Raw genomic sequence first — 13035 nt, forward strand, 5'->3', positions numbered from 1 at the left:
ACTGTCACTAAACTTTTGAACTACATGGCCTCTTTAAACACCACTTGCTCAACACATATCCCATCACACACCTTTATGCTCATCCCCATAATCTTTACCCTTCGCTTCCTAAACCCTAAACTTGCCAAAACCTATGACCTATACGATTAGTCACACCATTCACTTCAACACATCATCCCGCCACTTCATCACCTCCCAGATTTGCTAATATTAATCTGCAAATCCACCAATAGACCCGCCCAGAATCACTGTCAGACATACTAGAGACTTCACGCAGAATACCTCCCATAAACTCTGTCTCATTTTGTCTTTGGAACTCACACTCAGGGGCATAATTATTTTTGTGGCACAGGGCACTGTAGCAAGTCACCTTGCTGCAGTGCCCTGTGCCACAGGAAAAGGGAAGGAATGTGCGGTATTTATCAAATACCGCACATTCCTGTCCTTTCCCCCTGCACTAGGGCTCTTTAGGCAGCCTAGTGCCAATGTAGACACCCTTGCACCGTGGCCTGTGTTGTAGGAAGGATTACTTTTCTTCAGGAAGGGACACCTTCCTGCTCAAAAACAATCCTGAGAGGCTTTTTCCGCTTTCTATATTTGCTGCAGACATAGAAAGAGAAAAACGAGGAGAACTAAAGATAGTTCTTCTTGTTACACCTCTGTTAGGGAGGCTTATCTTTTTGGCATATTTCCAAATTTACCAGGTTTTGTAACTCTGGAAATGCGGCAAAAACCATAGGAGTTGCATGGGAACACCCACGCGACAGCCATGGAATGCATTCCTTGCAGAGCAATGCAATGAAACGGTTTGCGCTGCATTGCATTGCTCCAGATTTTTTAACCCATTTAAAGCCACCCAATGTGGGTTCACGTAGCTGCAACAATCTGGCAAGGTTTGCGTCGCTCGCACCATGTTGCGTGGTGCAAGAGTGATGGAAACTGGGTCATAAATTTGGCACTTAGTTCGTAACAAAGCATCCTTACTAGCGACCTTTCCAACTGTCACAAACCATCTTTATATTTCCTTGTCATCACAGAGACATGTGTTGACTTTGAGGACTCTGCTACACCGACACCCCTCCACACTGAACTGCCACCTTTTCCACACACTCCATAATGACCACAAAGGTGGTAGTGTGGGTGTTCTCCTTAACAAGAAGCTCACAACCATTCACATTCCTTAATAAGCTACCCTACTGTTTTCCTTTAAAGACCAATCAGTTATTGCCCTCAGCAAAGCAAATATTAGAACTATCTCCTCCGCTGGCACAATTGTACACTTCTTCATTGAGCTCGGTAATATTCTTGATATTCTTGATACAACTCTAGCCACCAATTTGTTCATTCTTCTTGGCGACTTAAATCTCACATTTAACAATCAAATGCAACATATCTATATAAGCCTCTTCTGGAAATCCCCAACTGCTTAGAAAATTAAATGACCTCAAACGAAAAATAAAGTGTATACAAATAAAGAAGCAAATGTATAATTGAACATTTGGAATGGTCTGTAAATATGAAGGAATTTAAATTGGAGGCCAGTAATTAAGATAGTTTTCAGATTGATACGTAGGAGCAGTGCATGTGCATCAAAAGGAATATTCTATTGAAAATGAATGGGCTCAATTAAATTTAGAAATGCTCCACCCTTCCTTTTAAAATTAAAATGTTGTTTTTTATATTTGTTTTGAAATTAAAGAAAATATTTCATCATTTGTATATTTGTTTGATGTTTGCTTGTTTCTGCATTTTTGTATATTGTTTTGCAGTGAAAATGCTTAAAAATGCTTAGACTGAGGGTCACAGCTTCCGGTAATGCACCAGTTGGGATCTTGTGATTCCATTAATGATTCTAAATGGGTCCCTCGGTTTCAGTAATGATTAAGTGGGGGGTCCCAAAAATCAAAATGTTAAGCGCCACTGATCTAGGGAAACCTCCGAAACTCAAACACACTACCCAATTCATGAGCCCATATGTATTCTTCATCTCGAGACCAAGAGAGCACTCCTCCGTGAATAGCCCTGAAATAAAAACTCACCAAACATCGAAGACTATAAACAAGTCTTGATCAAACTATCTAAAGCCCTACACAATGGCAAGCTCTCATATTTGGCAAACCTCTTCATCTCACTTCCATCACACTGTATTTACTCTAACAAACAGTCAATAACCTACTCTACCATTCACACCCGCGCCAAAAAAATTAGCGCCGGCTAACGCCATTCTGAAGCGCCATGCGGGCGCCGTATTTATTGAATGACGTTAGCCGGCGTTAGCCGCCGGCGCTGTCTGGTGTGCGTGAAAAAAAACGACGTACACCAGGCAGCGCCGGCGTAGGGGGAAAATGGCGTATGGGCGTCCACAAATGGTGCAAGTCAGGCTGAGGCAAAAAAATCGCCTCAACCCGATTTGCGCAATTTTTTTCACTCCCAACCCCCATTGAAATGACTCCTGTCTTAGCAAAGACAGGAGTCATGCCCCCTTGCCCAATGGCCATGCCCAGGGGACGTCTGTCCCCTGGGCATGGTCATTGGGCATAGTGGCATGTAGGGGGGCACAAATCAGGCCCCCCTATGCCACAATTTTTTTTAAAAAAAAATACTTACCTGAACTTACCTTAATGTCCCTGGGGTGGGTCCCTCCATCCTTGGGTGTCCTCCTGGCGTGGGCAAGGGTGGCAGGGGGTGTCCCTGGGGGCAGGGGAGGGCACCTCTGGGCTCATTCTGATCCCACAGGTCCCTTAACGCCTGCCCTGACCCAGGCGTTAAAATCCGGCACTAATGCGGGTTTTTTAGACCCGCCCACTCCCGGGCGTCATTTTTGCCCGGGAGTATAAATACGACGCATATGCATCGGAGTCATTTTTTAAGACGGGAACGCCTACCTTGCATATCATTAACGCAAGGAAGGTGTTCACGCAAAAGAATGACGCTAACTCCATGAACTTTGGCGCTAGACGCGTCTAACTCCAAAGTATAAATATGGAGTTAGTTTTGCGTCGAATTTGCGTCGGAAAAAATGACACAAATTCGGCGCAAATGGAGTATAAATATGCCCCCCTGACTACAACTCTGCTCCAATATCTCTTTCCTTCACCCACACTATTCTTCATTCACTCAAAGCTTAACTCATTTCTATTATCAAAACAGCCAACCATACATTTGGAGTATGAAAAAAACAGTGAGGCACACAAATGTAACTAACTATAAGTCCAATTCAATCCATTTATGAAAATATCCAGTCATCCATTAAAATTATTCAGGGATCCTACGGATGCGATTCCCTGGTATCTATGTATCAAAGACAATCACAAACATTTGAATTACTAATTTTTTAAACATTTACCACTTTAATTTACATTATATATAATTCTTCACACTTAACAATGCCATCATCATATGTACAAAAACAACCCTAATTCTTAAAAAACAATGGGGGTCATTCTGACCCTGGTGGTAAAATCCGCCAGGGCCAACGACCGCGGGAGCACCGCCAACAGGCTGGCGGTGCTCCCATGGGCATTCTGACCGCGGCAGTACAGCTGCGGTCAGAAACGGAAAACCGGCGGTGTACCGCCGGTTTCCCGCTGCCCTGGGGAATCCTCTGCGCCGCCATGGGGATTCCGACCCCCATTACCGCCATCCTGTTCCTGGCGGTCGTGGCCGCCAGGAACAGGATGGCGGTAAGGGGTGTTGTGGGGCCCCTGGGGGCCCCTGCAGTGCCCATGCCAATGGCATGGGCACTGCAGGGGCCCCCGTAACAGGGCCCCACCAAGATTTTCAGTGTCTGCCATGCAGACACTGAAAATCGCGACGGGTGCAACTGCACCCGTCGCACCCCTTCCACTCCGCCGGCTCCATTCGGAGCCGGCATCCTCATGGAAGGGTGTTTCCCGCTGGGCAGGCAGGCGACCTTCTGGCAGTCGCCCGCCCGCCCAGCGGGAAACCCAGAATACCCGCGGTGGTCTTTTGACCGCGCAGCGGTATTCTGGAGGTTCCAGCCAGGCCGGTAGCTTCCGCCGCCGGCCGGGGTCAGAATGACCCCCAATGTTTCCAACCACTGATGCATACATTTCAGACCCAATGTAGTAGATTCTGATCCACTGGATCAAAAAATGGATCATCGGTTTATTTAGTCAAGAAATTGAGGTCAATCATTCTCATGTTCAACAGTATAGTCCCATTTTCCAAATAGACGTATGTAATCAAATAGATGTAAAATTTCAGTCCAATACGTTGTGGATTGAATCCTTAGCCTACTAAACTGAAAATTACAGCCAACACGTGTTTCGTCCTACAACATGACTTCTTCAGGGCTGGTGGGTGTCAATAAAAAAACTACATTAAAAAATGTATTTTTTATTCTATTTCAACCCTACTTAAAATTATATCGTTTTTTGTGTGTGTGCATGTATCCACCCTTAGGAGCATTCTTTCAACACAAATAACTAAACATCTTTTCTTTGAAAAGATACCACACCACAAAATTGTGTCCATGCTTATTTATCTAAGTCAATATTTTAACTTCTCAAATCAGTGGTAAGCAAGTGAGAGATTCCCAATATATCCCCATAAGTGCCATGTAAGTGATTGTCCATAAATGTGACTCATGCAATATTCATACAGAAAAAGGAAATTAAACAACCAATACATCCAGTACTGTGTTATTTATTAACGATTCTTTATTATTCAAAAGATGTCTCAGATGATTAAATTTATGTAATTACCTTGAATCTGGTATCAATTATCTTGTAAACCAAAAAGCACAATCACTAGAAAGAGAAATATCCAATATTTAAATAAAGGCTTCACCTAAATGGACACTCATATATCTGATTAAAAAATATGTATAGATACCACGTGTACTCTTATTCTCCTAAAGACCTTATTTCAAAATCACTGTTGTCATCAGTATTGTCAAAATCAACAACTATATCCTACCAACTAAATATCATACATTTGGAGTATACCTGACTTGTTTCAAGTTGGCAGTGATTCTATCTCTTCTAACGAAACCTACAGTTCATCGTCATCCCCTCCAACTATCTCCCTGTCTCTATACTTCCTTTTTGTCCACTAAACTGGAATGACTGGTTTTCAATCACCTTTCTCTTTATCGTACTAGCAAAACACTTCTTGACCCATTCAAACTAGTTTAAGAACTCATATCTTCATGGAAACAGCACATATTCAACTTCATTACCACAGACCACTACAATTGTACTGCTGGAATTTCATTCTCCTTAACCTATTGGCAGCTTTTGACACCATCGAACACCATACTCAACTCTACTGTCCTATTTAGAATCACTGGGCAATTTTGGACTAGCAAACAAATTGCTCATCTCATTCTCAGTTGGCTGAGCCTCAAGGACATCAACTGTCACCACTCTATGAGTGGGGGTCCCACAAGACCTACTCACTTCCCACTATACATTTCACCTGTTGGTGATATTATCTCTTCATTTAAATTTTCTTATCACCTTTACGCGGATAAGGCCCAAATCTTTCTGTACTTTCCTACTTTTACATCTCCAGTCACGCATCACAAACTTGCTCACTGCCATCAGTCACTGGATAGCTTTCTTGTTGTTCACCCGAAAACACTCTAAAACTGATTTACTTTACTTTCGTCCAGTAGCAGCACCCACCTCCCCTGTTTACACTGTACACTTTCTACCTGTTTCTTGGAAATTCCCCTTCTCTGCCAGAAACTGTGGGACCCTCTTCAGTCCATTCATGGAAATTGAGCACTTCATTACCAGCAGAGCTTCAGCAGCACATGTCCAACTACTGGATAATGTCAGATATGAGCCTGTATACCATTTAAAACAGCCAACGCCCATCAACGAACAAGTCTACCCAAGAGGCTGCATGATGACAGTCGATGTGCTGCCTCCTCATAGGTATGATAGATGGTGGGGACTCAGGGCGGTGCGTACATGGAGCCTGGGAGAAGAGAAGAGAAGGGATTGCAGCCACAGGCCAATATTTGTTTCCAGAAAAGAGTAGGCCATAAAGGAGTTCAGCAGCAGCTAACCAAGCAGGAGAAGATCAATTTGGTAAGCACAAAAGTCTCCAAGTAGCTTTTTGAAGGGAGACAACATGTAAAAAGTCTATTAGCCTGTAACCATAGAAGCAAATTATCGCCTTTCAGTAAAAAAGATTATTTCATGAAGATTGTGATGAAATAGTAAGCTCCCATACGGGGTGCATGAACATGCCCTCAATAATATGTTCATTTGGTTTTCCACAAAGTAATTTTCCATATGCGGTTGTAAAGTATAAATATGGAAGCCCTTCAATCTCTTGCAGCAAATACTTCTCCGCTACCAGGACGAAAGAGCATACCTATGTGCTACAAATGCTATCTCTGTTATTTTGCAAATACACAACTCTTGGGAATTTTATTAGTTTGTTAGTAAATATATCAATTTGTGAAAAAAACACTTTATTTTATTCTGTATTTCCTTTTGTTTACTTTCCACATAGCATAGAAAAATACGATCTTAATCCTGAGGACGACCTTCACAAAGTTCCCTTACTTAAAGGTTAAAACGTATTAAAACTGAGGGGAAGGAAAATAGACATTTAGATTTCCAGTGGGTACAGCAAGAAGTTCTCCATCAAAGATTATGTTTTCACAAGGGGAATAAATGTGCTGTATTAGCCTTGGTAGGGCTCAAAAACACTCCACAGAATAGAACTGAAGGGTGTATTGATTGCATGGTATGGCACCTATTGTACTAAGAACTTGATATTTTAATTCTGCTGAGTAAGATTTAATTACTTATAGCACAACACAATGGGATGTGAAGTATCATTCAGTACAAGTAGTAAACTTAATAGAAGGTAAAAAGTAGCTGTAGTTATCATCAGAAGATGTAGCGGGTCATAGGTATTTCTTTGTGTGAAATAATAGTTTGGACTAGGATGAAGCAGAACATTGATGACCGCCACTAGAATCAAGTCTGTTTGGTGCACTGTTTCCTTTTGAAAATACATATTATAATTCACAGTGGAGTGAAAGATTTCTTTACTGTATTGTGTAGTATTGTTCCCACCTTCGCCAACCTTTATGGGCCAAACCACATACTCGTGATTGCGAGCTATTTATGTTTGTTAGCCAGGGACCTGGCTAATGGCTGCAAATTGATACCAGTACTTCGGGGGAGGGGCACCAACAGGGCTGCCTCCTGTCACCCATTCTATTTGATTTGTCAATTAAACCAATGGCATATAGAATCAGAAGCGCTCTGAAGATAAAAGGGATTCTAGTTGATGGTGAAAGCAACCAAATAAAGCTGTTTGCATAATAACGTTTTTCTTGCTCTGGCCAACTTAATAGAATTCAGCAAGTTCAAAGGGCTTAAAATTAACATGGAAAAAAGAGGAATATTAAATTTAACAGTGGAACTGGAGCAAATCATGAAATGAAAATAGAATACAACTTTGAGCTGGGCATTGCAATCTATTAAATACCTAGAGGTCCAATGCACAAACCTGGGAGTTTGAAACTGAAACAAAATGAAAATATGTTTTATAAGGTTTAATTAATGTGGTGAACATTAATGCTCTACACACTTTCTTCTGCCGCTTTTAGACTAGGGGTTTCATATGGGTAGATAGCAAGTATGGACAGTTTCTACGTAAATACTTATGGACTCCAAACAAAGATGCAGCTTGCAATGTCCCAACCTACTAAGATATTAACAGGTATCACATTTGAGAAAAATAGAAAAAAAATAAATGATCCTTATGGACTACACTCCCCATGAAGGGTAGCTTGATTTGGGTCTTACTCCGTTTCCCCAGCCTAAAAGTCTACATATTAGAATGATATTGAAACATGTGCTTAAGATCTGGGTTCAACTATGAGGTAAAGTAATGCACCCTACCAAACGTTAGACTGAATAGGTTGTTCATGGCATTTGAAAATTATCAAAAAAATGTGGCTGATATGTGCATTATATAGATTCACTTTGGCAATGGGTGGTAAACAGAAATTCAGCACAGAGGCAGAAAGGTATATAAATCAAAAGCTGGGTGGACCTCTGGATGAATGTGCTGCAGAATCTCAAATGCATTCAGCACCGAGAATCCTGCTATGTTTAGTATGTATCTCACTGCTCAACAGTATAAGATGTCCATCCAACACAGATGGAGAATCTGTGCGAATAGCCAGAGTACAGTGGCACACATATGGTGGTCTTCTCAGGTACATCCATCTTTTGGAAAGTGGTGTTGCATTAAAACAAAGATCCACAAGGATACGTTGTTACAGTAGTCTATTTGGTATTAATATTCTGCCTACGAGAGTAAAGCTTAAGATTTGTTGAAGTGTGACCGAACACAACTATTCCAAAGATTGCAGACAGCAAAGATGCGTATTGTCTAATTTTAAAAGAAGACAGATAGTTCACAAACTCTGCAATGGACTTGGAGTCCTTGGCAAACTATGAAACTGGGACACTTGCACTACTTGAATCAGCAAACGAATGTGCGTATGAAAGTATTGCGATCGCTCTTCAACCACCCTCTAAATAGCTAAATAGACACTATATCATCCACAACAATGGCACCGCATCAGAGAACTTGTATGAGTCTACAGGTAAATATGGAGGAATGGTGGGTGTAGGCCAGGATTAATGGCAATGGAGAAGTTGGACCTAGTTCAAGTCAAAGAAGTTCAGGGAGTGATGTTGTGGCAGTAAATTGTGCAGCATTTCTCATGGTCCTTCGCATTATGGCACTTTTCTATATTATGTTTGAATAAAAATAGTGGGACTATAACACTTCCTGATAATACAACTCTCCTTCAGCAACCAACAAAGTTCCTTCTGGAAAAATTATTTCTACATGAATACTCCATCACAGATTTTTATTAGTGAATGGCTGATTTCAAGGCTTTTACTGAAGGAGGGGTATTGCAATCCTAAGTGAAATGAGACAAAGATGCTCACTGCCACCAGAAATTGATCATATCGAAGAGGTCGGGACATAATTCAACAATATACTATGGTTGATGAAGTATTGTGATACAAAAATGTTGTCGATATAATATCACATTCCAAAATATCTCGGATGTAAGTGTTTATATAGCCAAGTAAAATTTTAGTAGGTCTAACCTCACAAATATGTACTTCGATGATACATGTATATCCTCAAGGTACATCGATGTGGGGTTAAGAATAGAAACTTTTAATTTTCCTATATATGCATATCATCTCCATATTTATACGTCAATATATAAGCCACAATATTTTTATAGCATGATATTTCTGTCTTCATTTTTCTGAAATACAAACCATGGCACGTTACAAGTTAAGATGATCAAGACTTAGATTAGATTTTTAGCATATTCCATAGGGAAAACAAGAGATCATTTTGATAGGTACATAGCTGGACAATAAAAATAGGTGGAAATGAAAGACGAATAATTTTACCCACCTAAAGCAATAGCCAGGGATGTAGGTAATGGAAAAGGTTTTTAATTTACAAATGGGAGTGTATGATAAACAGATTCCTCAATGTTCAAGTCTAAAAGTGCCCAAATCAGATCTGGGGACTATTGATATTGTATGCATTTTTCCAGCTTTCATAACTTTACCTAGTCAATTTTTGCAAACTCATATTTTAAAGAAAAATACTTCTAGAGACTCTCAAAATGTTGTGTATGATCTGGCAGGAGAGTTCCTCTAATGCAGGCATGCCTGCCATCTACTATTTTGCACCTTTGTGAGGGAGTCCATTTTCGTAGATATATTTATGCCAAGGTGCTTTTGAATAGGCAACTAGCTGAAGCACAAACATTATGAGAGTTGATGATCAAAGGGTTGGAGACACGAGTCAGATTTGTCAAGATTTGCTTCCCATTTCTTCTCTTTATGTCTTTGAATGTGTTTGGAGAAGAAAATAATATCCCTGGCGAAGAAATTAGCACTACAAACTCGTTTTTCAAGGTTACAAAAAGAGTAAATGTTAAGCTTTGTATATTAGCTTTGGTTCATATATTCTTTGAGGAATAATATCTGAAGATGATCAAATCTTTCATGGAATGTTTGAGGAGTTAGGCCGTGGGTGGTAGCAATATAAATAGACTAAGACGTTTTTAACAGCAATGCCTACAATAACATAGCTAATGATTATTTACAAACACAACATCTTGTGATGTATAAATTGCATTTCTCGTTTGTTTGGAATTTTGTAATTATATATTGGCCTGTGTCCCGAAATTGTTATGTTAGCAGTTGATTCAGGTTGTTACAGTTAATAATTGCACAGCCTCAGAGACCTGTATTGCTACAAAAATAGCCTGAGCAAACATTACTGCGAATTGGAGTGTAAATGACCCTCCAGTAGGCAGGGCATGGTGTGCCAAATTATGCTAGTCAAGGTAAACAGAATGAATAGAATAGAATGAGTAACTGACAGACATAGACCCCAATGCTGTCGTTTGATGGGGATGAACTTGCAAATGAAACTAAGTGATGATAACGCATATTTTGTGTATCCTACTTTTCTGTACCCTCTTAATGTTTAATGTTTACTCAACAAGTAGCACTTATTATTTAATACTGTTTTCCAGAATGCATATAAAATCATAATAAAAACACATACTCCTACGTTTAAGAAAAGTTTGAATTATATGACATTTTTCCCATTAGCTAGGGTGATACTTCTAACTTCTAATTTCCATTCGAATAAATTCAGACAACACATCGGAATTTATCTTTCTCAGTCAGGAATATATGCAGCTACCCTAATTATGCCTGCATTTTTAAAAAATCTGTAAAGTTGGTAGTTAGAAATCCACCAAACAAGAGAACATTGTGTTCGCCACATGCAGGGGACAATATATTTCTCATGGGTAATACACTCACTGTATTCAAAGAGAATATGAACAATGTGGAAAGGTGCCCAACACACCGTGAAGAACAGAACAACTATAACCATCATCATCACTGCCCGTTTCTTCTTCCTGCAAAGATCATAAAAAATGAATCAGGAAATGTTTTTTTCTCTGGCAGTCCAATGGATAGTCATGTCAGTTTGTGCATTCAGATCCAGGCCTTCAGATCCTGTGCCTTTCTATATCCAACATTTTCTACCATCAAACATTCACACCTGTACTTGACATTCATTATGTACCTCCCAACATTGATCAATGCTCTTCACATCCATTGCCACTGCTTTTAGTCCAAACTTATTAGAAACCCACATCAACAGTAATAACATCTCTTGGAGCATGCTTTGGGGCTTAGTAGTCACTTCTGACTGTTTAAAACTGTATGTGAGTGGGGGAGGGGTGAAAATAAATATACAACAAAAAAGAACACAGCAAGAAATAAATATTCTGGAAAATGATATTCAACACAAATACTATCGTATTCCCTGGTTTTGAAAGAAGAAAGCAAAAAATAACTTTGCATAAACGTTAGGAAATTAAAAAACACGTGTACACAAAAATAGCATATACAGATATTATTAGAGAGAACTCACTCCACAGCAGTAACGTTTTTAAAACAAATCCTATTCCCGTCATGACCTTTAGATATACATGCTTTACTGTATTTACTTTAATTAGCAATTCTGAATGCCATAAAAGGACAAACAGATAAGAACATTATAAAATAAGACACTAAAATCATCGGAAGATATTTTTTTTAAAAAAACACGATCTATAGATAGCAGCATAACCAGTAGTATATAGACTTTGCCCACAATTAAGATAATTTATTAAAACACATAAAATACACTTCTCTAAGGGACCAAGATCAAGCTAAAAAATATACAAAACAGTAAATAATGTTAAATCCACTTAATTACAATGAAAAAAACATTAACTATAATGCAATCCCCAGACCTATATGAATAGCAGTTGGCCTGCAAAGTGCCAACAAAGCATTTAGGGCACAACGGTTTTCTGCCTGCATCCTCACATACACTACAGGAAGCAGGAAATAGCAAATACAATTGGAGGTGCTGTGTTGGATCTAAGAATCCTGGAAGCTGACTTAAGTCTCTAGTCTCCATATTGCGGCACAGTGGTAATATCCATTTCCTCCTATGTACATAGTAACGTGGACAGAAAAATACAAGAGGGACAATGCATTCTTTTACCTCAGGGCAGAAGGGGCAAGCCTTGTCAGAATCGGTAGAGGGACGTTGTCATTTAGTAGTAAAAAAGCGAAGTGGGCAGGTCGCAATACCAAATATATTATACAAGGATTTTGAAATGACATCCATGTACTCTTCCAGAGAGTAGACATCTATTAACTCTAGAAAGGCTAAGATCAGAGGGCCCACACTCCCAGTTCTATGCAGTCCTCCATCCACATGCCCCCAGCAGGTCCCCTTGAGAAGAAACTTTGATATTCTGCATGCAGTCTCAGGGTCCGTCTAGATATGCTCACACCCCAGTTCTATTAAGCAGGATTTGATATACCCAAACCAGAGGATCCTGGTAGCTCCAAGGAGCCCTAAAATCTCCTCCAATCCCATCCAATAGGGCACTAGATTTGCAGAAGCCTAGACCCTTCTCCAGTACAGCAGGCATCTAAGGCACACTCTGTGGCAAGGAATCTATGGGCAAGTTCTAACCAGACGGGAATAGGCGAGGTACTAAAGGGGAGATTAGTTAAAAGTCATAGAAAACAATGCTCCACCAACTCCAGACCATTTTTATTCTCATGTCCCCATAATTATCCTCCATATAATGAACCCCCAAGTGCTTGTTAATTGTAAATTTGGAGGGCCGGAGATATTTGCCGTAAACTAGAACCCTGGGAGGCCTTCAGGATACCACCTGTGGGGTGCTCTAACTTACTTTTGCATTTGTGAATCTGAGCAGATCAATGAAAATGCTCTGTGTGAGTGTACCATAGATATTCAAAAGTACATACTTTCTTCAAGGGGACACCATTTAAAGATGGCTGCGGGTGGGTTGTGTGGCAAAGGTTCAAGATCATATACTTGGTCTTATTAAGAATGATCTCAAGCCATCTCTGTCTGCAGAAGACACTAAACTGGTCA

At 40.1% G+C, this 13035-nt stretch overlaps 1 protein-coding gene across 1 annotated transcript in view; it reads right to left on the reverse strand.

The window, feature by feature from the left end:
* The window catches only part of LOC138266661 (pyroglutamylated RF-amide peptide receptor-like), a 1190446-nt gene that overhangs the window by 22066 nt on the left and 1155345 nt on the right, over positions 1-13035 (reverse strand). Inside the window, exon 5 of the mRNA XM_069215467.1 lies at positions 10884-10981. Within this exon, the coding sequence (XP_069071568.1) occupies positions 10884-10981 (98 nt within the window). The remainder of the gene's footprint in view (positions 1-10883; positions 10982-13035) is intronic.

Source organism: Pleurodeles waltl, chromosome 11 (genome assembly GCF_031143425.1).
Source record: "Pleurodeles waltl isolate 20211129_DDA chromosome 11, aPleWal1.hap1.20221129, whole genome shotgun sequence".
In the NCBI taxonomy this organism is placed as follows: Eukaryota; Metazoa; Chordata; class Amphibia; order Caudata; family Salamandridae; genus Pleurodeles; species Pleurodeles waltl.